This window comes from Ammospiza nelsoni, chromosome 2 (assembly GCF_027579445.1).
Source record: "Ammospiza nelsoni isolate bAmmNel1 chromosome 2, bAmmNel1.pri, whole genome shotgun sequence".
Classification (NCBI taxonomy): domain Eukaryota; kingdom Metazoa; phylum Chordata; class Aves; order Passeriformes; family Passerellidae; genus Ammospiza; species Ammospiza nelsoni.
Window position 1 is genome coordinate 14,807,266 of NC_080634.1, and position 26,123 is coordinate 14,833,388.

Genomic DNA, 26,123 nt, shown 5'->3' on the forward strand with positions numbered 1-26,123 from the left:
TCTAAAAAAAAATCATGGCTTTAAAAAATATTTTTATTGTGTTTTTAAAGAATTGCAAGATTGCTGACATCTTTTTTTTGTTTCATTTTTGTCTCAGTTTGAGACGATTTAAAGAAGAACACTGGAATGAATTGCCTCCTCTAAAGGGTTCCAGCAATTCCTTTCCAGCAATAGGAAATGAATACTAATAGATGAAAATGAAAAAAAATGCCCAAGGGTTTGTTAACAAACAGAATGCCCACAAGGCAGGGAAAAAAGGAAATAACTGCTAGATATCAAACTGTTAGATTACACCCCAACACACTGGAACAAAGACCCAAAACGGCAGAGGTTACCTGCTCTCAACCTGCAATCCGGGATGGTGTCAGCTTCCCTCTTGGGAAGGCAGAAGCTTTCAGGGAGCAGTTCCAGCAGCAGACAGAGGCCCAGTGGCTCATCTGGCATCAGCCTTCTCCCCAGGACAAAGTCCAGCACATGCCAGCAGGTAAAGCAGCTGGGCTGGAGCCTCTCAGTGTGTTTTCTTCCCAGCTTGATGTGGTTCATGGAGTGTGGCTTGCATTGGAGTAGGGCAGCTCCGCTCCTGCTGACACAGTGTCCCTGGTCTCTGAGCAGGAGCTGCTCAGTTCACCTCAAGGCAGCTCAAAGGCTGCTGCTGCAGCATCTCTGAGCCAAGGAGAGGAAAAGCTTTTTGCCTGGGCCGAGAACCAAACCAGCCCAGCAAAACCCACGCTGCACAGAGCCATGAAAATGCTGGGCAGGGAGCTTTTAAAAATGCTCATACAAAAGCAAAACTCTTCATCACCCTGGTCCCCCACACACCGAGTCTTGGGCTGCAGGGTGTTAAAGATACAATACCAATTTTTGGGCACAGACCTGAGGATTGTGGAATACATTATTGTAATAAATCCCTCTAAGATGATTTTTGTGACAGTGCAACAGCTTAGTGTAAGTACCTGCAGACAAGATCATCAAATCCCATTACTTGAAGGATTTGACCACTGAACCACTGAATTGTGAATATTGGCTCATGTTCTGAGCTTCCCCTTCTTCTGATGCAAAGCTGCAAAGTGTTTAATCCGGGAAATACTTTAGAGGATGTGGCTCCTAAAACATCTTTCCTGTGCAAAGCTGTGATGATCACCGGGTTAAGATTTATGCTTGATTTAAAAATGGATAAGGCATAGAGTTTGTTTATTCCTCTTTCCTGTGTAACTTTCCAGTGTTGTTCTAATTTCTTCTAATCTGAATACCTGTATGTTGCTTTGCTTGTGTAGCTTTTACTGTGATGAAGACTGTAGTGATTTTTAGTTGGATTTTTTAATTTTCTTTGTCCCCTTTAAGGAAAACTTGGCACATCTTATACTGTGACCTATTGTTCCTAGCTCTGCCTTCCGGAGGATTTCTTCTAATCAACCTCCTCCTTAGAGTGTTAAAAACATCTTCTGTTTGCTGTAGCTTCTCTTGGTATGCGTTAGCCTTAATGGAATTAGAGTCGCTTGTCTTGTTCATATATGCCAGAAGATGTTTCTACAAAATTTGCCATTAAACAACTAAATTATCTATTAAAGGCCTGTAGAATTAGAGTTAAAAATATGCATTCATACTGTAAGCTACAAAGCTGATTGAAGGTACTGTTCATCAAACACAGCTGTTAGTAGCTTCTGCCAGGAGGGGACTATTGAGCAACCTTGGCAATGTAAAAGAACTTGTGAATGAAAATGGGATGAGCAATTTGGCCATTGCATTTGGATTTTAGGAAGGGTTCACAATATTCTTTTAGCTGTGAGAGCTGGTAATCATGTTCCCTGCTCATATTGGCAAGGAACCTGGTCTTTAGTCTGGAGGACAAAAAGCTTAAAAATCAAGTTCAGTGCTGCCTAATGGGATGCAGTCCTAAAATTCATGGTTCAAGTGACATTTACAGAAGTGAAACCACCACTCCTATCCCCAGTTACTGGAAACATCTCAGAAGTCCTAAATTCACGAAGCATTGCACAAGACCCTTGCTGAATATTTACAGAGCATCCTACTAGTGTTGGAAGAACTTTTTTTTTTTTTCTAAATGGGCATACTAAATAGAATGAAGTCATAGTACTGTGTCCCAAAGTCAGAAAAATTTGAATGAGAAAAAGCATATGTAATGCTCTTTTTAAGAACTCAGCTCAAGGAGTTACACACATTGTATATAGGAATATATTCTAGGTCAATATTTGCTTCAGAGAGAATGGGTTTTAAAAAATTTTAAACTATTTCAGATGTTTTATCGCCTTCATTGGTGGAACATAGTGGGATATAAGGTGGCAATGCTGACTTGGTCATTATACTTTGCTGCAAATGAGACATTTCTCTGTAGTGAGCCAAATTAGCTATCCTGCCTGCTATTTGAGATGCTTGCTGTGCACGATTCTGGTTAGTAAGCTACTCCTATAACTTTAGAAGCCAGAACTTAATACAGAGTTGTATGTACTCATCCTCTGCAGTGTGTTCAGTAGAAATATTGAGATTAATCACAAAATGTTGAGAAGATCCATTTGAGAGGGACTGAGGATTGCAGACAGGTTGAAACTGCATGATCTTTAATGTTTTTTCCAACCCAAATCATTATATAATTCTGTGATGCACAAGAAATTTGGTTCCAGCTTAAATTAATAGGACCAACTACAGGATGAGACACCCTCTCACTTTACCAATGTATTTACTTAGAACAATTTTAAATTATACTGTCAAGGTGTTCCTCCTAAACATCTGGAAATATGCTCCAACAGTAAGGGAACTTATCTGACTTCACTGGTTCTGAATGAGCAACAACTCCAGTTTCATATGGAGTATACTGGAATTGTGAGTAATACTGGTTGATACAGTTTGAAAGTAAACAAAATCTGTTTTCAGGATTTAAAGATAAATAATGGGTGTATTTATAGGTTTATAAATGAGGTGACTTCATGAAAGTGTTTATTCTTTCCAAATTGTTTGGCAATTCCAGCAAAAGTCACTTAAAGCTTGTAGGAGGCTTCAGAGATCTTTATCACAAATTGGGGGCCAGAATGGTTGTGTTCATTTGGGGAATGCTGGGGTATTGTTTGTTTCTTCTGGTTTTCCAACTCTCTTGTAGTTGATGTAAATCAGTCTTGGAACTATTGACTTCAGAGGAACATGCTGGTTTGCACGGGGTGCCAAGCTTTCTTTTGCACATTCAATAACATTATGCAGTTTCACCAGGTGTTTGCACAGGGAAGTGTTTCTGCTGGATTGTTACCCCCTAGAAATGCAAAGGGAAATCTGTTTGTTCAGCTTCAGCTTTGCACTGTTTGATATGAGGGGGGTGGGACAGCAGTCATAAGGGGCTTATACACCAATGGCCTATTCACACAGTCTTTTGAAAAATGGTGGCACTAGACACATGTTCTCAGCATCTTGATGCATCTTAAAATAGGCAACAGCTGAAGCGGCTATAGGCTCTCACTGCATTTACAAGCTGTCTTTGAGCTGCCAATGAGTTGCTGTGGAAACCATTGCTGGGCAGGACCAGGAGATGGCTGGAAAATAGGCTTTTTCTGAGAGCCTGACTAGTTCAAATCCCCATCCCCCATTTGCAGAAGCTCCCTCTGAATTGCCATGGAGACAAGAGGAGTACTGGTGTTTTGAGAGTTGTAAAAGTGCAAGCTATAAATATTTATCTGGCTAACAGCACATGCTTTCTGTGGTGTCTCCCTGTTGGAATAAAGTCCGTGCTACATTGAACCTTTGCAAGTTGCATGTTCTGTGCATTCAAACCCTTCCTCTCTTCTGTGTGAGTAGAAAAGAAGGAAGCAATATAAACATTGAAGGGAATTAAATTTTACATTTTGATTATTAATTATAAAACATTAAATTATAATTTTTCCTCAGTATTTCCCCCTCTCATGCAGTATTTTTTTCAGTGTCTGGGACTACTGAAAGCACTTAGGAGGCTGTTGAGTTTATCTAAAATTGTTGTACTTCTGTGTTCAGTTTTTCAGAAAGGCTGACCTAAATAATCTCTTGCTTTCTTGCCCTGTGCCACTTGACTTTTTTTCCCTTCCACTTTCTTCTCTTCAAGCACTTCAAGTTTTTTGTTTCCAGAGCCAATTGTCCTTGGGGCTCTGAAATGAAATTAACCTTAAATTCTTAGGACTCCCACTGATAACTTTAGATAATTGGCTCTGAAAACTTCAAAAGTCTTAACAAAAGCCTTTTGTTAAGTTGCTTTTACTTTAAAGGTTTTTTTCTTTTTTTTTTTCTTAACTTGAAAACTAAGACACCATGACAGATGTGCTGGCTTTCCTGATTTCACTTAACAGTCCCCACAAAGCTGAGGATTAAGGTAGCTGAGTGACTGAAACTGAGTTTCTTTTGCCTATTTTCCCCCTAGTGATGTGGGATAACTTCCTCTAGCTCTTGTTCAAAATTTGAGGTCTTAATGCTGTGTTTATGTTGTTAACTTAATTACAGGGTCGCAGAATGGTTTGGATTGAAGGGACCTTGTTGGAGACTGAAATGTTATGGTTTATGGCTTTAACATCTTTATGAAAGACTTTTGCCTATTATAGCAAAAGTGTATAACACCATTGCACCAGCAAAACCCACCCTGGATGGACCTCCTGACTGAAAACCCTGAACTGTGGGTTAAGCCACCTAAGGCAGATTGAGATAAAATGACACCATTGTGTGAAGCATCTGGAAGAGCATCCAGGACAGGGCCCAGCCCAGCACCTTTGGGGTAGAAGCCCCAGCCCCAGGTTTTTCTGCTGCCAGGCTCCCACAGATCCCTGCACCAAGGCAGGGAAGGAGGAGAGGTTTTGGTGTGTGCCATGGCCTCTGGCCAGATGCAGTGATCACCCATCCTCCACCAGACAGACTGGCCCAGCTGCGGGGCCTGCCACCCCTGCAAGGCCACATCTGTGTGAGGGACAACTGAGGGGGTGTCAGGGCTCATCAAGGGCCCCCCACCAAGGGGGTCCCCAGACCCCACACTGTGTGTGATCCTACATGATGCAACAGATCCGCAGTCGTGCAAGGGACAGTGCCAAACTTGTCCCCCCACCAGGAGGTACCTGTGTGTTCCCACCTGCTCAATTGTATAATTATCCATTGGATTTTACACTTTTTGGTGGGGGACCCTCACTGCCAAAGAGACGAGATGGAGGGAAGCAGTGAGATGTTCTGGGCCCCTCAGTTTGGGAAGGACATTGAGATGCTTGAGCACCTCCAGAGGAGGTAACGAGGCTGGTGAGGGGCTGGGAACACAAACCCTCTGTGGAACAACTGAGGGAGCTGGGGGTGTTCAGCCTGGAGAAAAGGACACTCAGGGGAGACCTTACCACTCCTTACAACTTCCTGAAGGGTGGATGTAGCCAGGTGGATTGGTCTCTCTCTCCAGGCAGCAACTGACAGAATGAGAGGACAGTCTCAAGCTGTGTCAAGGGAAATATAGATTGGCTATTAGGAAAACGTTTTTCACAGAATGAGTGATAAAGTACTGGAATGGCCTGCCCAGAGAGGTGGAGTCACCATCCCTGGATGTGTTCAAAAAAGACTGGATGTGGCACTGGGTGCCGTGGTTTAGTTGAGGTGTTGGGGCATGAATTGGACTCGATGATCTTGACGGTCTCTTCCAAGATAGTCATTCTGTGAATCCTGTGAAGTATGGCAAAAAGGGAGCCAAAACAGGTGTGCTTAAATACCGTGACAATGGCAAAACTCCAGGTATCATTTGAGTGCCTTGCGGTAGGTAGTTCCATGGCTGAGAAGTTTGCATCAGCACCTAATCATGAAGCTGCGGCTTTACCCTGAAGTGGTCACGTCTGAAGGATGCTAATGCCAAACAGATGTCTGGTTTCCTTTTCTCTTTCAGGGACTTCAGTGAGAGAATTGGCATTTAGTTTTGAGATGCTGGACTTCCTAAATTTACAGTATCCTCAGAAACCCTTTGTTAAACTTTGCTTTAGACCACCTGTTGTTTAGAACTTGGCAAAACAAACGCAAGACTGTTTTTTCTCTTGTACTTATAACTTTGTTTTGATTCTGTTCTCATGTAATTTCTTCCAGGCACACTGTTTCTTTTGATTTGATTTGACTAATATGTTTTTCCTTAATGATTGGTCTAGCTAGTAGTTTCAGTTTACAGCCATAAGTGTTTATCAAAGGGAAAGTGTGGGTTTTTGGAGTTTACTTCTAAACAAACATAGCTACTGACATATAAAAGCAGCTTTTTTTCCTTTTTTTTTTTTTTTTCTGATCTTTAAAAAGCAGCCTGAATAAAAGGTTTACTGGTACAATAATATGTCATCTTTTCACTATTGCTCTTTATATGGTGAACTAAAATCCAAAGCTGAAGACTTGGATTCTGAATATTTGACACAGACATTTCCCAAAGGATGTCTAAGGGAGGAGATGCTCTAGCTTTAAGGACCTCTCCTCTCTTTCTGCTTGACCAGAATATATAATGGTTTTAATATAGTCAGCTGTCTCTGCACCACCTTACATTACTGTTTGCACTCTACAGCTTCTTGAAAAGGGTCTTGTATATGTGTGGTTTGTGTGTGTATGTTGAACTTCTTCCTCTCCCTTTCTCCCCCTCTTTCTCACATTTTCTCCTTAATTGTATTGTATAATAGAATCTTCATGTATTCTATAAATCCCTTGATGTAAGGGTAAATATGAAGACTTTCTGCAGTTGCAAGCTCCCAATAAAAAGCATGCAAAGTAATTCTGTAATGACTTCCATAGTGGTCCTGCCCCAGAAGTCATAAAATATGTTTTCCATTTTTGGTTTCATATTCTGTGAATATTTTGATCATGACAATGAGCTGCATGACGCCTGTATTAATGAGGAGGGGACAAATTTCCAGGCCCATGAAACAGAGAATGTAATAGAGTGGTGAATTGCATGTACTAGAGCTGTTCTGTGTCCAGACAGAAGAGGCTGATGAGACAATAATTTATAAATGGTTTTATCCACACACTGGACACCTAGAAAGGCTTCCTTTTGAAATGTAATCAAGTATTAGCTGTTGTCAGTCTCAGAATAAAATGCTCCTCCCCATCATGAAGGAAGATGTTATTTCAATAGATAAATGTGATTTGTTAACTATTAGCATCTAGAATATGGGGGAAGAGGGATATTGTTCTAGAAATATGGTTTGGGTAAAAGTCACATGTTAATTCTTTCTCATAAATCTAAATAGGACCTAATAGGTTTAAAAGAAAATTACTTACTGATTCTAGGCTATTCTAGCCTGAACAAAAAAAGGAGCTGGGCTGTGTAGGGACTTGCAGGAGAAATTATTGCTTTGGGACAAGCTGGAGAAATGGTTTCCTCCTCCAGTTTCAACAGGGTGTGAGGGGTCTTATACAGAAGATTTTTAAAATTTCTTTCTTTCAAGTTTAGTAGGAAAGTTTTCTTACTTAGAGTGATGGAAAAAATTTCTAAGTGCTATTTGTAGTGCAAATATTTTTTTGCTATTTCAGTATTCTCAGAGTACATGAATTTCATTGCTAGAATTCTTCATGTCTTATTTATTTCATATTACAAACTTCTGATTATAACTTTTGGCGTAACATTAAGTGGATAAAATTTAAACATATTACAGACAGGATAGCTATACCCAATTTGGATCTTTTGGTAATGTGCACACATGAAAATTCACTGTACACTGTCGGGTGAGGCTGTGTTCTTTTAGACACAAGAATTGTTGAGCATGTATTTGGAAGGGGATGTGAGATAGTGAGAAAGCACCACAGAGAATCCATGTTGGAGCAGGTTCCTGGCAGTAACTGTGACCTATAGAAAGTAGCCCATGCTAGAGTAGGGGAGAACATGAGAGGAAGGAGCAGCAGAGAAGAGCACATGCCCACAACTACTGCATTTACTCTGTTTTAAACTGGCAGTAAATTTAATTTTTTTTCCCTAAATTTACTCTGCTTTGTCTGTAATGGTAACTGCTAACTAAACTCCCTGACTCCCTGTCTTTCTGTTGACCCATGAACTTTTTAATCTTATTTTCTCCCTGGTCATGTTGAGGAGGAGGAGCTGTGTGGGTGTCCGGCAGCCGCCCAAGGTCAAGCCATCACAATATACAGTGAATGAACTCTTGCTACAGTGTCAGGGCCTCAGATAACATTTCTGAGTGGTGCTCCATGACTCTGAGGCAGTGGTTATAGATACCTGTAGAACTGTAATTTGTATTTTTTAAGGATGCTGATAAAAACTGCAGAAAATTCAGGAGGAAAAAGGCCATAGGAACAGAATGAATGAAGAATTCCCTCTGTTGTGTCAGACTTAAACCATAAGGAATGATCTTTAATTAAGAAGAAAACTATGATAGGGTACTCTGGTGTATGGGATCAGTGCTGTTTTGTGTCTTCATTATTTACATAGACAAAGTGATCAAGTGCACCCTCAGCAGATTTGCTAATGACACCAAGATGAGTGGTGCTGTTGCTGCACTTGAAGGATTTGATTGTCATCCAGAAGGACCTGGACTAGCTCAAAAACTGGCCCATGGGAATGTCATGAGGTTTAAAAAGACTGAGCACTGGAGCACTCATAGTTCTCCACCTGGGTCAACCCCTGGTATCAATCCAGGCTGGGGGATGAACAGAGCAGGCCTACAAGAAGGACTTGGGGGTGCTGGTGGGTGAGAGGCTGCACTGGGAGCCCAAGAACCCCCTGTGTGCTGGGCTGCCTCCAAAGCTCTGTGGGCAGCAGGGAAGAGAGGGGATTCTGCCCCTCTGCTCGACTCTGGTGAAGCCCCACCTGCAGGGCTGCATCCAGCTCTGGGTTCCCAGCATAGAAAGCACATGGAGCTATTGGAACAAGTCCATAGGGCCACTAAAATGATCATGGGGATATGGCATGCCTCCTGTGAATATAGTCTGAGAAAATTTGGATTGTTCACCCTGTGAAAGAGAAGGCTCTGGGAACACCTTACTGCAGCCTTTCAGTACTTACAGGGTGTCGGTTTCTCGGCTGTTTAGGTGACCTGGAAAGGCCCGGGGTGGCCTTGGACAGCCTGCGCTTCAAAGGACGAGAAGAGGCTTCAGATCTTTTCTCGGTCTCGGTGTTTATTAATTGTTTATCTAAAAGATTTTCTCTTGGCCCGACAGAGGTCTGCACAGCAGCCAGCCATGAGCACACTGAGAGCCCCCGGGGCGGTCACTTATCTTTATACTCAAAGTTACGTATACGATATTTATTAATTTTCCCCAATGCCTTTTACCCTTATTAACCAGTGCACTTTTAGTAATAACCAATCCCAAAGTGCCAACATCACCACAGAAGATGGAGGCCACGAAGAAGAAGAAGAAGAAGAACAGGACACGCCCCAATTCCTCCATCTTACTTCTTTAGACCCCCCTGTACAGAAATCCTAAACCCTGTGTCTTACACTCTAATTAACTTATCCCTTCACCATTTACCCCAGTGAAATCCTCCTATCCTCATACAGGTGTCGTCTCCTGTGTAGGATCAAAGTCCAGCCGCCAGACACTTCTGGCAACATTCCAGGACTCCCGAGCCCCCCAAGGGTGGTCTCGGCCACTCTGCACCTCAGTCCTGAGGTGCTGAGATCCCACAACAGGGGACTTACAAGAAAGATGTTGCCAAACTTTTTAGTAGGGCCTGTTGTGGGTTAGGACAAGGGATAATGGCTTAAACTAAAAGAGGGTTGATTCAGACTAGATATAAGGAAGAAAGGTTTTACAGTGAGAGTGGTGAAACACTGACATTCAAGGTCAGGCTGGATAGGGCTCTGAGCAACCTACTCATGTTGAAGATGTTCCTGCTCATTTGCAGGGAGCTTGAGATAGATGACCTTTAAAGATCCCTTTCAACATAAACCACTTTGAGATTCTATGATGATATCTTCAAACAAACAAAACTTTGAGCACTGAAAGCCCAAATGGACTCACTCAAGGCAGAAGTGAGGCACTAATTTCAACAAAAGTAATCAACTGTTAAAAGAAAGCCATAAGAATCAAGAGATTGTTAATTTGTTTGTGTTTTCAGGTCAAGACTAGATATTCATCTGCTAGGGTGTGTGCAACTCTTCCCCCAGGAAGCAGGGGAAAGGGAAATTAATTAGGGATGGACAAAGGAGGTCTGTGTGCTTAAGAACATCTAATCTTGCCATTTTCCTAGTTTTTATCAGTCAAAATAAGATTATTTTTAACCAAGTCAAGTTTCTAAACATTGATGGAAATGGGTTCTCAGTTCTTGTCCATATCCACTATAGCAATTGTCCAGTTGGCTGATGCAGACGGAGGAAATAGACTGCATTAGAAGTGTCTGTGCTGTCTTCAAAGCTAGTACTAAACCAAGAGAACTTGAGATGCTTTTGGGGAAAAAAAAAAAAGTAGACCTGTGTAAAGACCTGTGTAAAGACCTGTGTTCAGTTGTTGTTAAGCACTTGCTAGCCTGATGTGGATTAATTGTGATACCTGTGCCCAACTCCTGGTAGCTGGGTGGGGGTTGATGTAGGTCTAGTGGTTATTTCACTTGTTCTTTCTCGAAATTCAGTGTTCCCAATACATGAGTGTGAGGAACCAATTTAATTCTGAGTTCTGTCTCAATATTGTTTGAAATTACCAGAGGTGTGTGGAGAGGGGCTGTACAAGTGCTACTTGCAGTGTTAATGTTCAGGAATACATAATCATGGAATGATTATATGCAGGTGCTTCTATCTAAGAACTCTGGGTGTCAGGGATACACAGACTCAAATCTGACTCCGACATGGTTTCGAGCTAAACGTGTTTTATATTCTATCATTATATAACTTACATATTAATTATTAAACTTACATTGTTCTATTGTATACATTGGTTTCATCCAAGCATGGATTTCTCGTGATCTCCCTCAGACCCTCAAACATAGTTTCTCATGACTCTTCTTATGATTAAACAATAATTACACCTAATTATTAAGTAATCATCACACCTAACAATCATATCATTTATCATACACTGATTACACTTGTGCAGTTGCACATGATCTAGCAAACACAAGGCCTGACATTTCCTAGGGCCTACCCTTAACATTTTCCCAGGGCTTACTAAGCCTAACTTTCTTTCTTGCTCCCCAGATTTTCTATGATTTTAAAATCTTTCACTATCAGGAGGCAGCTAGGAGAAGATGGAAAGCCCTGTCTCTCAGGAGCCTTTGCCCGGCAGCCATCTCACATCTCACATATAACAGGCTGTCAGCAGGAGGCCACCAGGGACACTGACCTCCAGAGAGGTTCTCCAGTCAGATGGTGAAGGGACAATGGGTTGTTCTGGAATGTTGGACTGGGCCAATGATCTCCTCTCAGCATTGCAGATTTTGGGATGAGGCAGGGTATAAAAGTAACTGTGTCACAAGCTTCAGAGCTTTTCGTCATTTAGCCCTGACTAGCTGGACATTGAGGGCCACTCTGAGGTTCTGCTGGTAATGCCCATTTTTTCTCTCAGTCACCCCCCCCTCTTTCTCTGCCCATTTTTCCTTCTCCTTGTTCATTTTCAGTCTTTTCTATTCTTCCTTAGTAGGGCAACATCCTTTTCACTACCAATAAATGGTTCTCAGATAGAATACAATTTCACACAATTCCATTCTCAGCCATCTATTTTAGAAGAACCCCCTGCAGTTCCTCCAACAATATCCAAGAGTATATGGGGATTTTTTCTTTCTTTGAGTTAAAACAAGATAAATCTTTATTATCTTCCTTCCCATTTCAAGAAGAATTTGAGATAATTGCCAATTACTGTACATATTTTTTACCCTGTAGAAACTGTAAGTGGTATTCTTCAGAAAATATGCATGCCTTGTAATAAGAATGTTATGGAAAATACACCTATGGATTAATAGATGTCTCCCCAGTTATAAACAGACATTACCATAGCATAAAATGTTTACTAGTTATATAGAACTTCTTACATGTTAATGTCATTATGCCATTGCAAAAAAGAATTACTTATTTTTTACAGATGCCAGAACCTGGAGAAAAAAGATAAACTGTTCAAGGCCAGCCCTAGTCTAGCTCTTACTTTGTACTCTTTTTCGTAAGCAATGTCTAACTTGTACAGTGTGAGGAGGTCTCAAAAATATTGCTTGTAGCTGCCAAAGCACAAGCAATGTGCTTTGTGTGAAATCACAAATGTTTATTGCTGAATTGCCTTTTTTTTGCTGTCCCCTTGCAGATCCTGATGTGTCTGGAATCTCCATTGAAACAGATAACAAAAATGTAAAAGCAGAGGAGTTTAAAGGTACAGTATGGGCATTGTTGTGGTAGTTTTTAATACATACACAATACATGCAAACTGTGTATACAGAAGCTGTGCAGACATTGAGGTATTCTTGCTCCTTCCTGAGGGGTCTTGTGCCCACTCTCTCCACTGATTCTGCCTTATCTTGGTCTTGTCCCCGTTTTCTCTTACTCGAGGTGGGATTGACCTAGGTGCTCCCCAGACATCCTTTCCAACCTCACCTGTTCTGTGCTTCTATGACTTGTTTGTCAGTCCTGTAACTTCTGCCTGGTTTCCTTCCACACAATATTATGGGACCTGATGGAAAGGAGAAACATTAAATATCTTAAAAGACAGAAAAGTGAAGGACTAGAAAGAACAGATTAGTTAATTTTAAGTAACAATAATTGAATGGCTATTTTTACTTGTCAGTAACTGTAATGGCTATTTACATAGTTATATATGTATATATATATTTCATATGTAAAATACAAATTATTTCCAATAATGGGGTGGAGAACTTACAGAGGAAAAGAGGAAAACCTGTTTGGTGGGTAGATGAGAAAGGGGAGTACTGTAGAGTGAGGTTTGTGGGTTATGTGGGTTTGTTTTTTGAATTTGCTTGGTGTGGAGAGAGGTGGAAATTTGGGATAAAGAACCTGTTCTCTGAGCTTTAAACCTTCAGCATTTTGAGGTAATAATCAAATATTTTAGAGGTCTCTAAAACTGTCATGTAGACTTCTGTTAAGTATTCTCTTGACAGAATGAATTTAGAGCTCAAGGCAGGCAAAAGCAGAGAGAAATGCCTCAGCTAATATTAAAGCTTGATTAGGTTCTGTATTTTTATATAGTATATGGCTTGCATTTTTTCTTTTGTTATTTGTACATTGAATGGAATCAGTTTAGCACAGCCCACATGCCAAGCCAAGTTCTCCATGTGTAGCAGCACTAAGGGATGGCAGGGCCAATGGACAGCTATTCCACTGAGTGCAGCTGGTCTGAGATGCATTTTCCTTTTCTCCTCTAACTCCTCTGACTGTATAGGAGGATGGTCAGGCACTGGGACAGGCTGCCCAGGGGAGTGGTCATGGTACCAAGCCTGACAGAGCTCAAGGAGCATCTAGGTGACACTCCTGGTCATGGTTTTGTTCTAGGTAGTTCTGCAAGGAGCAGGGAGTTGGGCTCACTGATTCTTGGCATTCCTTCCAACTTGAGATATTCTATAATTCTATCACCAATGATAGCCTCCAGACCAGATGTAAATCCAAATTAAATATTGTGCAGATCTCTCCAAGATTCCATTGGGCTTTTGCAGGCCTAGCAGTACCAGTGCTGATGCACAGTATCCAGTGGACCTACCTTAATGCAAGTCTGGAAAATGCCTCTCCCTGACTCTATTATTAGGGGGAAAAGCATAACTAAGGGACAATTTTATTATGTTGTCTCTGTTCTGTGCACACTCGCTTTCTTCCATGCATTCCATTTCTCTGAATAAGATTAGTGGGTGGGCATCAGTGCTAGGGTTTTTTTCTGAAACAAAAACATGTGGGATGCAAGAAAGGGGCAGCTCGTTTGAGACAGAGGTGACTTGTTCAGCTGAGAACACTTCAGCTGAGCTGTCTCTCTGTCAGCTAATAGAGACCAGCCCATTTGACAAGCCAGCTGTCACAAGGCCAGTAGCAAAAGCAAGCTGAGCTTGAATGATGGTTTTTCTTTGTTAGAAGGACACAAAAAACAAAGTGGGAAGGAAATTAGCAAATCTTAAGATTCAGGAAGCCTCCACCCATACACTCAACCTGAAGTCAGGAACCTCAGACTTCCTGAGTGCACAGTATGTTTTTCAAAACAGCCAGTGCACGTGTAACGTGTTTCTGGCAAGGAACGCCCTCCTGCCTCAATTTTTCTTTCAAGTCTGGATATTTTTTTCCCCTGTGAGGTATCACCAAGGCTACCAGTCTGGGTTTTTGTTTCTTTTCAGAGCAGACCTAGGAAATCAGACTCTGAAGGGCAAGGGAGTAGATCTGTCTGTAGCTCCTAATTACCTTCCAGCCTCATTTGTTTAGACTGGAAAGGAGGAAGATGGTTGATTGTGTTTGAGCAGTGCATGTTGGCATTATGAAAGCTAGACAGGCCTTGTCAAACCTATAAAGGCTTTTACTCTGGATATTGTGGCCTGTAATGGAAAATTATTAGCTTACAGGTAGCAAGGTCTATATTGCATTTGTTTCTTAAACCATCTTACTGCAATATTTTTCATCTCCATTAAGTTATAAATTTAAACAGAAAAGCTATTGATACTGAATTCAGAATGGTAACTCAAAAAATATGTTTACAACAAAGTCAGAGTCCCCTTTTTTAGGGGTGATCTGCTCAGAACTGTTTAAACTAAAATGAGGATAGTAATTGAAAATGTAATTGATAAAGTAACATTCCCATGTTATATGGGGAAAGTAATAAGCCCTATCCAGCATGGGAATCCCCAGCATCTGAAGTTTTACTCAAAAGCCACTGAAGTATAAGAAAATTACTGGTTTCTTTTTCTCTACTGTGTTTGTGTAAATCTGGAGAAGCATCACTTTGAGAAGTAGATCTGGCCATTGCTGCTGTACAAGTTCTTTTGAAAGAGGAACATGAATTTCATAGAACCTGAATGTATACCAACACAATACTAAAATCTTTAATTTTCCCTTTTGTCTTTTTTTTTTGTCTTCCCTCTAGAGGCTATTCTTAGTTGCAAACACAAATTTTCAAAAGGGATGAGTTTAAGAATAGAGTGGAAGAAAATCCAATCTCAAGGAGTCTCATTTGTCTACTACAACAGTGAATTTACAGGTACGGTACTGCAAAGGGATGGTTTAACATGTCATTCTCTAGCATAGCTATTGACTCTTTCTTGGGGACACCAAGAATAAAACTGAACAAGAAGGCTCTTAATTGTTCATATAGAAGAGCTGTTGTTTTGAGAAAGAGAACTCTTCTCTGGGGTAAAAAAGGCATTTCTAAAATCATCAATTATTAGTTACCTTTTAATTAAGTTAAATATAATAAAATTAAAGGCTTAAAAAATGATACTGCAGATTTCTTGTGATTTTTCAACAATGAAATTACATGTGGATGTAAACTCCCCTAAACTACTGCAGGCTCTGCACTCCTATCCTAAAAAGAGGTTTCTGAAGCCTCCTGTAAAGCAGGAGGTTAGATATGAATAATTCAGCATTTTTTGTATACATAAAATATAAACTCAGCTGTATATTATAAATTATTTGTGTTCTTTTCAGAAGTAGAATTTCTCTTTGTATGTTTTGAAAAGGACTTACTTAAGCTTTGTATGCTGGAGAACATATGGGTCTCTGTTACATTGATCACAATAAATGAAGGCTGAGAAGTAAAAGAAAAGCAGAGATTTTGTTAGTTTGTAGACCTTGCAGATGTGTTGACCTTGATGAACTTGGGTTTTTTCTGCATATATTTAATTTAGAGAAACATTGGAACTCATGCTTCTGTGTATGCATGTAACTTTCATAATAAACTGTAGAATTACAAAAACTTCTTTATTGTTAGAAGTCTCATGGCAATATTTTTGCTAAATCCATCAAGTTTTTCTTGCCAAGTTAAAATGTCAAATATTCTGCTGTGGTCTCACTCACAACTTTTTCTTTAAGGTAATTACGTTAGTGATTGTCATGTCTCTAGTGGAAAGGGATGTCTTTCAGTCACCTCACTACTGAGATATATATATATATATATATATATATATATATATTCTTGAAACATCTGCAGAAAAATGCATTCCATCTTCCAAGTGGATAATGTATGGCAGATGGAGGTTTTTTGAATTGAGGGCGGTTTTTTGGACTAAATGGAAGGTTCATACTGTTTTCAGAAGGAGATTACATATTGCTCTTTGCTGACAGGTAACTAACCCTGAACTAATCAGCAATAGTTTCATGTACAATATGACATAAAATATCAATAAATTGTACATGATTTCAGAATAAGCCAATGAGCGATAGATATTTGCTTCAGACTGAAAGAGGGGAAATTTAGGTTAGATATGCAGAGGAAATATACAAAGGAAGTTCTTCCTTGTGAGGATGGTGAGGCCCTAGCACAGGTTGACCAGAGAAACTGTGGGTGCCCCATCCCTGGAAATGTTCCAGACCAGGCTGGATGGGGCTTGGAACAACCTGGTCTGGTGGAAGGTGTCCCTGCCCATGGCAGTGGGGATGGAACAAGTTGATCCTCAAGGTCCCTTCCAATCCAAACCACTCTGTGATTCTATGATTCTGTAAGCAAAGAGCAGAAACCTCTCTGTCTGTTCTCCCTGAAGGTGATCTCCGAGGCCGAGCAGAGATGCTGAACACAGGAATCCGAATTAGGAACGTGACTAGGAGGGATTCTGGGACCTACCGCTGTGAAATCAGTGCCAAGAGTGAAGAGGGACAACGCCTGGGAGAGGCTACTATTACTCTCACAGTATTGGGTACAAACTTTATTACTTAGCCTTTTTAGAGAAACTGGATGATGGGGTGTTGGGATGTTGAAGGTAGGGTGGCCCACACAGTGTGTGGGTGCCGGGTTTTTGGGTCTCCTTCGGGCTGGGTTTATAAACACACTTGCACATGAACATTCTACAACATCACAAAACAGCTTGGCAAAAGTCAAACTTGCTTTAGAAAGAGACATAACTATGGTTTTATTAAATCAAAGTGAGTTTCAGTTCTCAAAACTGAAGTTGCTCAGTGACTGAGAATCTGGATAAGACGATCATGGTGCTTGGCACTGGAAAGTCAGCATCTGTCAGCACTTATCAAATATTCATAAGCAAAAGTTCTTTCCAAGATGCTACAGTCTCGTCCTGGTTTTGGAAGGAGAGAGGTTTTGTGCAATGCCAGCCAGAGAGCTGGCAATCAGCGGACTTTATTTACAGGAGAGATGGTGGTGCCCTACTGGGGAGCAGTTGTTCTTTGTGGGTCTTTGTTTTCTTTCCCAGTTAAGGAATTTATGGAAAAGTGAATACTGAGCACATTGCTCTCACATTGCATTTGGTATTTGCTGCACTGGATGAGTAGTAGAGGCCAATAGTTTTCCTTTTTTATCTGTACAGGGACAAAAGATCTGCTTTTGTAGATTCTATATTTGTCCTATTAAAACTAATAATAATTGATCATTCAAAATTATACATAAAGTTTCTAAGTTCTTCATAAAAGATGATAAATGCGTGAACTTCTAATTAGCCTCAACAATAAATTAAACCCACTTTCTTCTACTTTCTCAACAGCTTTCCTGTTTTAAATGTGGCTTCTTAATTTAAAGTTGAAATCTTCGAGGCCAAAGGAGAAAGGGTGGGGAGGGGGCATGTGTTGCTTACAAACCTTTTTGAAAGTTAATGTGAATTAGTATTTCATTTGGTTTTCTTTATTTCTGCTTTTTATCTTAAAATCAACCAAGAAAAAAATTTATCAATACTAGTTAAGGTGTCAGTTGTTCTTTTAATGTTCCACAGATGCCTCTTCACCATTATTTTTCTTCTATATAATGTTAAGTACCAAAAAATAAAAAATTAAGTTTCTTTTCTGTTCACATATTAAAAATCAAAAAAGAGATGTTCATCTTCATAGGAGAAGGAACAAACAGTTCTCCTGCGTCTGTGTGGGGGAATGTTCATTTTAATTTAAACTGGAATGTAGTAACCAATTGGTTTTGGTCCTCAGACTGGAGTTTATGTAGTGCCTATGATGACTGCCAATGTCTCGGTGAATCTTTCTGACATTCACCTCTCAAAAATTTACTCCTTTTAATACAAAAAATCTTTTTTCCTCTTCTTCACTTCTGTTTTTAAATACTAGGGTAAGGAAGGGGCCAATTGCTGGACTACAGATTCCAAGTTATCCCATCTCTCTCTGTTGCATACAACAAACAAAGTGAAACAAACTCTCTGGGGTTGGATGAAAGTGAACAGATTGGAGAGAGGATGACACAGCATATGGTGGGGGGAGGCTGGCAGTAAGCACCTCTTTCATTTTTAGCGACTCATAAATTTTACTGTGCTCTCAGTAGCAGGGTTGTGCCTTCCAGCCCTTCTCCTACTCTTCATTTCATTGATGTAGTAGTTATCAAGTGCTCAGCTTCTCACAATGACTGTCAGCCTGCTGTCATGTTGTCATGATCCCATTAGATCTTAGAAATGCCCCTGCCCAAATCAAGGTGCAAACAAGACCAAATGACAGTGACAATAGTATGGGGGTTTATTTAATAGTAAATATATGAGAGAAGGAGAGAGAGAAAAATAAGAAATAGGTAGGAGGGACTGAGAGTAACAGGGACAGAATAAAGAAAATACAACCACTCCATGGATCCCAGTGATGTTTCAAGGATCTTCTCCAGCTGGTCTTCTTGGTGGTGAAGAAGAAAAGCATAGAATCTGAGTGGTTATTATACACTCAGGCTAGGTGGGAAAATCCAGGCTCCTCCCTTGGGGGGGAGGGGGAGTTTGTCATTGTCCCTTACAACAGACTGGGTTTGTTGCATCATGTGCAGTCCTGGGGTGCCAGGCTGCAGGAATGACACTGGGGAGCACTTTAGGGGCCTTTGATGGATTAAGGCACCCCCTCAGCTGCCTCTCACGTGAATATCCCGTGGATGTGGCCTTCCCAAGGCTGGGGGTTCCATAGCCAGTTTCTGTAGGAGAGGCTGGGTTCCCTGCCCCTGAGCAGAGGTTACAACACACCAAAACTTCCTGCCCCCACCTTGGCTGGGATGGAAATCTGTGCAAACCTGCTCCCAACAAATGGGTCAGTGGGCTACTGTGACAGCTATAGCTGGTCTATGGCTGCACAGATAAATAGTCTATAACAGATACCAACTCAACCAGCCTAGCTCCTTAGAGAATAAGGAGTAAACAAGTTCCCAGGTTTTAAGTGGACAGGCTGAATTCAAGTTCAAACAAGGGGACCCCAGCTAATCCCTTTGAACCAGGAATGCACCTGTATCATTGGCCAGTGAGCTGGGCAGAGTTAAGACCTTTGACCAATAATATCTGTAAGCAGGGGAAATTCAAAGCCCTCACAAAGAGGGCACACATCAATAAACTCTGGCTGTTGCTGCATGAACCTCGCTGTGTTCCAAATGTCACATTCCTGTCTCCACCATCAGTGACAGGCTACAGCCTCCCTCACCCCGAAGCAAGCCTGAGATGATTCTTAGCTGGGTTTGGCTCACACTCTTTTCCTTGTTTACTTGCTTGTTTCAGGTGATTGAAGAATGAGTTTTCACTTTATTTAATCTCAGCACTTTGACTTTCAGTCCAAAGTCCCAGTCAGGTATCTTCAGGGAGGCTTCTTTGGTTGTAGCTTCTTTATACAGTTTTTGTTATAATGGGCAAAACTTTATATCAATGTTTGAGGCATGAGCTATTTCAGACTCTGACAGAGGTGGACAGTATAAGTACACATGTAACAAGTTCAATTTCACTGTCCAGTTGCTCCGACTACTCCAGTGTGTGAGGTACCCAGCTCCGCAATGACAGGAACGGTCGTGCAGATGAGTTGTAAGGAAACTGAGGGCTCCCCTCCATCTGAGTACCAGTGGTACAAGAATGGTGTTGCCTTGCTGGAGAAGACAGGAACAGGCAGTGCTAGAGCAGCAAACATAACTTACACCATGAATAAAAAGTCTGGCACTCTGGTAAGTGTAATAACCAACTCTGTCATAGACAGTTATCAAGAAGACCAAATTTACTGTTCAGTAAAATGATCCACAGGAGTCTAAATCCAAAAATTCAGAAGGTTTTTGTTAGACGTCAATATCATGCTGAAATGTGCTGAGAAATGTAGAAGGTGGTTTCTGCCTCAAACCAAGCCATAGATATTGAATGATACACACAAACTGGGTGAGGTGCAAGGCTGCAGTAGTGGTAACTGAGAATCTAGAAATACATGGCAAATTTTACTTTGTAAACTAGTACTAGGTGAGAATGAGTTTTGGTATGGCAATAGAGATCTATTTGACAGAACTTTAAAATTTGGAATAGTAGCTTCATACACGTCAAGGGGAGTGCAGCACTCAGGACAGTACAGAATCTCTGCAGTCCAGTGCCATTTACAAGTTCCCATCCAGGACCTGTGAAGTCAGGGGGAATGAGTTGTGACTGTAAGTAAGCTCAGTTCTTCATTTTTGTTATAGTTTGTTTTGTGGGTTGTGTGTCTCTCTCATTCTTCCCCCGTTAGCTGATCCTTCAAAAGAGCTTGATGCTACTTAGGGAGCTGAGATTTTTCAGAAGTAAAGAGCTGTTCTAAGAACACTACTCTTGTGCAAAATCAAACATGGAAACTGAAGTATGACTAAGCATTCAGATGTTCTGAATGCTCATCACGGAAATAAGATGGATACTCAAACTTACTAATCACTTCTCAAAATATCAAAGTATGGCATACATTAAAAAGAAACAGTTAAGAAGTCTAATAATTAGGAAAATAGAAATACTGGAATTGATATGAGGTCAGTTTCTATTCATCTCTGTTACAGATCAAGTGAGAGCTTTAGAAAAGCCCTGCCTTAGGCTTAGATTTTTTGCAGCAGCTCTACTTAGGTGAACTGCACCTAAATTGCTCTGGCTTACAAGTTCTTAAGAGTGGACAGTTAGGTCTATTATAAAATGAGTTAGTGATTGAATTGGCAGTATTAATAATAAAGTAACAGACAAGAGGCCTTAAACAGTTATTTATTACACAGTGTAAAATATAAGAACTACAAGTAGATTACATAAAACAGTGCATGGCTTTAAGGTACCTATATTACAGCTAGCAAGGAAATAGTATAGGTTAGGAGTCAGTGTAACTTACCACCGAATTGCTGATAGCATACACAGACTCCTTACACTCAGCCCCCAGGAGAGAAACCACAAACTGGGGTCCTGACTTTGGGGGGGAGACCCCACACATTTCCAGGAAATGTGCAGAAGATTTCAGCTTTGTGAAAATGTGGTGTAGCTTTTACAATTTGTAAAGTGAAGTGTATGTCAGTCAGAAATTCCAGCTTGTCTTTCCATATCTGCTTCCACAGCAAGATGTTTACTGTCAGCTGAAAGCATCAATCTCATGGCAATGAAATAATTCACCACAAGAAAAACTGTCCTGATTGAGTTACTTCACCAAGGTTCCTGTGAGGCTCATGAGAGAGCAAGATGCTCTGAGTTATTGCACCAACTAACAAGCATCAGATAAGCTCTTCTGTGGTGGGGGGAGATGTCCTGCCAGCCTTATTTTAATTTCATTTTCATTTTACAGTAGTAGTATTTGATAAATAGTATGGTTTAGCATTTCTCTGTTGGAAGAAGACAAAGTGTATTTTTGGAGGGTTGAGAACCACCCAAACAATTTCTGAAAAATTTCAGTTGACAATGCATCATAAGCAGTATGTGTCAAGTTTTTTGAAGGATCAGTTAATGGGGTTGTCGTTTTGATAAAATGAAGAAACTGTTTGATTTCAGATATTATGAAATTAGAGCACATCTAAGAAAGTGATATTATTGGAAAGTTCTGGTCCACTAAAAATTAATTTCCTTGTAGATACACTCCACTGAGTTAAATGTCCATCTAAAGGAAACTCTTAGGCAACAAGCAGAAGTTGAAGGATCAGGGAATGCGACTAGGGTGCTCTTACAAGGTTGAAATGGACCAGAATTTCTTACTTGTCTTCAGGGTTTTTTGGGTATCAGTTTTGGGTTTCATTTCAAACAAACAAATCTACATTGACATGTCAAAATTTCTATCCTACAGGATTTTTTTCCCGCTGTTCTGATAATGGTTTTGGACTCTTTCTTAACAGCTGTTTAATACAGTTACAAAGAATGACACTGGAGAGTATTTTTGTGAAGCCTCCAATGGGATTGGATTATCTCAGAAATGCTCAGTGAAGCGAATGCAAGTTGGTAAGTGTTAAACAAAATAATGGTGGAAGACAGTCTTGCAGTAGGATTTATGTAATTGCATGGTACAACTAAGAATCTAAGACCAGATTGATTTAAATATTTTTATTTGATTATGGCATTTGGGGGGAGGAGAAATAAGTTCCTTATTGCAGTAATTAGCTTTTAGATTGCCAAACACTGAATTCACAGAAAATCATCAGCCATATGAGAACTTTAATATTTCCAAATGCTTTTGTGGAAGGCTTACAGATGAGTGTGCCAGTCCACTGGGGTGTTTTCTTCACATAAAGCCTGCCTTTTGGGATTCATTCATGGGAAATCTTAATGTAACAGTCTGTAACAACCCAAAATGTGTGAGGAGTTTTTTTACAAAATATACAACTGGTTCTTGTAGATATCATAGGAAAGCAAATGGTAACAAATCCTAGTAACTACTGCAGGGAAGATCCTGTCCAAGTGTATGGAACTGCAAAGTTCCATATGGTGCTTTCATGGAACTTAGCTGAAAATCATGTCATGGGTTTTAATGCATTCTTGGTGGACTATGAGCAAATGTTCCTCAAGCTACTGAGATAGAATCACTTTGTGAAAATATGCACTAAGACCTAAATTGCTGTCAGCCTAAATTGTACAAAAATTTGGTGGGGTTTTGGGGTAAAAATCTCAACTATATATCGAAATGTGCTTAAAGTTGGGATCCAAATAATTGGAAACATAACAAAAACCCATGAAAATTTTTCTGCTTCTTAATAATTTTGGTTTTCCTAAAATGTATGATAGTCTGAAGTTCTTAGTGAGTATATCAGGATATGGGTGTGGTCTTTGTCATGGTTGAAGTCAAGCCATCACCTTAAAAATAAATATGGCCAGATGTTTCAGTAGCCTGGTGTAGAGTTTAACTTCAGGCAACTCAGCTTTATTGTGTTGTATTTTTAAAGCCTTGCTATTTAAATATGTAAAAATCACTGCGTTTCAAAAAACTAATTTGAAGAGTTCTTTAGAAGTGGAACTCAATTGCCATCAGCTGTTTCATTTGTGTTAAGCAAATAAACTATATGAAAAAACTTGCTTAACATTTACAAAAATTTCAAGCTGTTTTTCCTCAGAGACATATGACTTGGGTAATACTTATCTGGGGTAGATATAAGGAATATGTATCCCTTGGTTCTTCTTATTCTTTCCTTACTTTTGACCCAAACTAAGCGGTTGATGTGTACCAAGCACTTGTGTTAAAGTGGCTGTGGCACATTAGTGCATTTTACTGCTTAAATACATCTAACTGTTACTAATTAACTTATGCATCTTGGGCCAAAGCCCACCTCTAGGTACAAAAATGCCTGTGGTAATTAGGGAAAAATCCAGCCAGTTAAAATTTTTACAATTTAGAACATAGGACTTCTGCTTTATAATTACAGATGACCTTAATGTAAGCGGTATCATTGTGGCTGTAGTAATTGTGGCTCTGGTGATGGTGCTGTGTGGCCTTGGAGTATTCTATGCCCAAAAAAAGGGCTACTTTGCAAGTAAGTAGAATAAAATCACTCCTTCCTTGAGTCAAAAAATGTCTTTATTTAGCAGTGTTTCCATGACACTCTTTCTTGCCTAGAGAAGCTGTGGGTGCCCCATCCCTAGAAGTGTTCAAGGACAGGTTGGAGGGAGTCCTGAGCAAGTGGATCTAGTGGAAGGTGTCCCTGCTTATGGCAGGGAGCTGGAACCAGATGGTCTTTAAGGTCCCTTCCTACCCAAACCATTCCATAATTTTATTATTCTGATGATGCCCTCCTTTCCATGAAGGTTCTAACTCCATGGTACTAAAGCTGGAGAGCATTAAAACAGCAACATTTTGTGCAGACATTTTTATTCTGCCAACATCTACTGCAAAAGGTACTTTGAAAATGACATGGGGATGTTTGTGCTAAGGCTACCAAACAACAACCTAGGGAAAGCAATGAGCCTGACTCTGGTTCTTGGAACCTCTCCACCCTAGTTTTGATAAGGAATGCCTAAGAAAGGCAAAAGAAAATTAAACCTGTTTTAGTCAACAGTGCCTGACCAACTAAGTTCTGATGAAAGGGAAACTAAATTAACTGTCTTCTTCCTCTGGGTCATGGAAAAAGTTTGCTTTTAGGGATTCCTACATAAAGCTTGACATCCAGCAGCCCCCTCTGTAGCCTTTACATTGGTACCTATATGCTTAAGCGCAGCAACAACTGTGTCAAACATGGGATGTCAAACATTGAGATCTGAAAAGGTCAGCTGCCTGAAATTACCAGAGGCTGCAGAGCTGCTCGTTAGAGTTCACTTGGGGCTTCATTTACCCTTGAAACTTAATCTTTCTTCTGCCTAAACTCACTACACCAAAAAGAGACATTTGGTTCAGAAACTCCTTCTAGAAACTGAAGAGCTGAATATTCTAGAAATAACTACTTCAAAGAACTTTAAAACAGCTAAGGAAAACTGTTCTTGTGCTAATTCTTTTTTTTTTTCCTTTCTTTTTCAGAGGAAAGTTCTTCCCAGTAAGTATGCAAGCAGTACATAAATCACTGCAAACCTCATTTACATTTCAGATGATTTAGTAACTCTAATGATTTTTACAGCCTTTCTAATGTGATTTTTGTGCAATAGCTTTCTTGACGCTGAGATAAATCTGATTCTACACACTAGCTGGTTTCCTTAATAGAAACCAGTGTGCTGGTCAGAAAGTGAATCATTACATTGCTGTGGTAAATACACAGAGATGTGTCTATTTACATAGTTCCAGCTTACACTGCTAACTCAGCTATTCATGTGTCTCCTCTTCAAACTAGACAGAAGACAATCAGAACCAAATTGAACTGCTCTCATATCCATATCTTCAAGTTATTTCATAGGAAGTGTTTTGTAAAAATATAACTGGTAGAAACTTTCTGACAGTGCCTGGTCTATTCCTTTGATATGGATTTATTTCACTAAAATTTCTTAGTAGCAAGTCAGAATTTCCCCAAGCTATTTTAGTTCTGGCCATGAGCTAGACAAAAAGTGTAACTGGAAGAGTTGGAACGACAAGCTAGAGAAGCTGTTTGGCAGTGGTTTATGAGATAATGACTGCTATCTAAAAGTATTCAATGGATTTGTTATTGTAAGTTTTTTTCTGAGAGGAGGGGAAAAATCCCTGAGGATTGCTGGAAATCTGGAAAAATGCATTCATATATAAGGCTCCCAAAGGGGTAAACCCAACACCAGAAAAGTCACTTTTTGACTGTATTCCTTTCCTGCTCTGTTAACAGAAAGAAGACAAACTATCAATCTACAAGTGAAAAGGCAAGTCTTTCATGTTCACTAGTGTGTTTGAAAAGCTTTAGATATCTTCAAAGTTCTTTAGATCTGTAATGTCTTTCCGTGTACACAAACTCCTCACTCCTGCTGTGCCCGTACCTGGCAACACTTTATCAGCATTAACAGCTTCCTATTGCATGGTCTTAAGTGCAATACTTTGCTCCATACTTTGCATCTTCTTGTACATATTGATTAACTAACTGAGACACAGTCCAAGACAGCAGTGAGAGAAAGATTGGGCCCTAACTCTTCTAAGAATAATGTGGGTCAAAAGACTTGAAATATGGAAGCTGAATTTACTACTTCCACCTCCCCTTCCTTGAGTCAGCTCAAAGGGCTTTTACTACATCTACACGGTTCCAGCTTTTCAGATTGGTGCAAAAGGAATAGAGTCCTATGTAAAACTTCAACTAGGAGTGACTCAATATCACTATCTACAGTTTAAGGACAAGAGGAGTTAAAGTAGCATGAGTAAACTGATGTAACCTTAAAAGATCCCCGAACACCACCCATTTTCTTAATCAAAACAGAACATATTAAATTGCATAAGCTTAATCCTTGACCTAGTATGTATATAAGAAACTTACTGAGACCAACTGTTTGCTCTGAGTGAGAAAGATAAAGCTTTGAAGAGCTATGG

At 40.1% G+C, this 26,123-nt stretch overlaps 1 protein-coding gene across 1 annotated transcript in view; it reads left to right on the forward strand.

Moving 5' to 3' along the window:
• The window catches only part of JAM2 (junctional adhesion molecule 2), a 40,580-nt gene that overhangs the window by 9,968 nt on the left and 4,489 nt on the right, over positions 1-26,123 (forward strand). The window contains exons 2-9 of the mRNA XM_059465930.1: positions 12,193-12,258; positions 14,956-15,069; positions 16,568-16,720; positions 19,718-19,923; positions 22,066-22,168; positions 23,584-23,691; positions 24,669-24,684; positions 25,435-25,468. Of these exons, the coding sequence (XP_059321913.1) occupies positions 12,193-12,258; positions 14,956-15,069; positions 16,568-16,720; positions 19,718-19,923; positions 22,066-22,168; positions 23,584-23,691; positions 24,669-24,684; positions 25,435-25,468 (800 nt within the window). The remainder of the gene's footprint in view (positions 1-12,192; positions 12,259-14,955; positions 15,070-16,567; positions 16,721-19,717; positions 19,924-22,065; positions 22,169-23,583; positions 23,692-24,668; positions 24,685-25,434; positions 25,469-26,123) is intronic.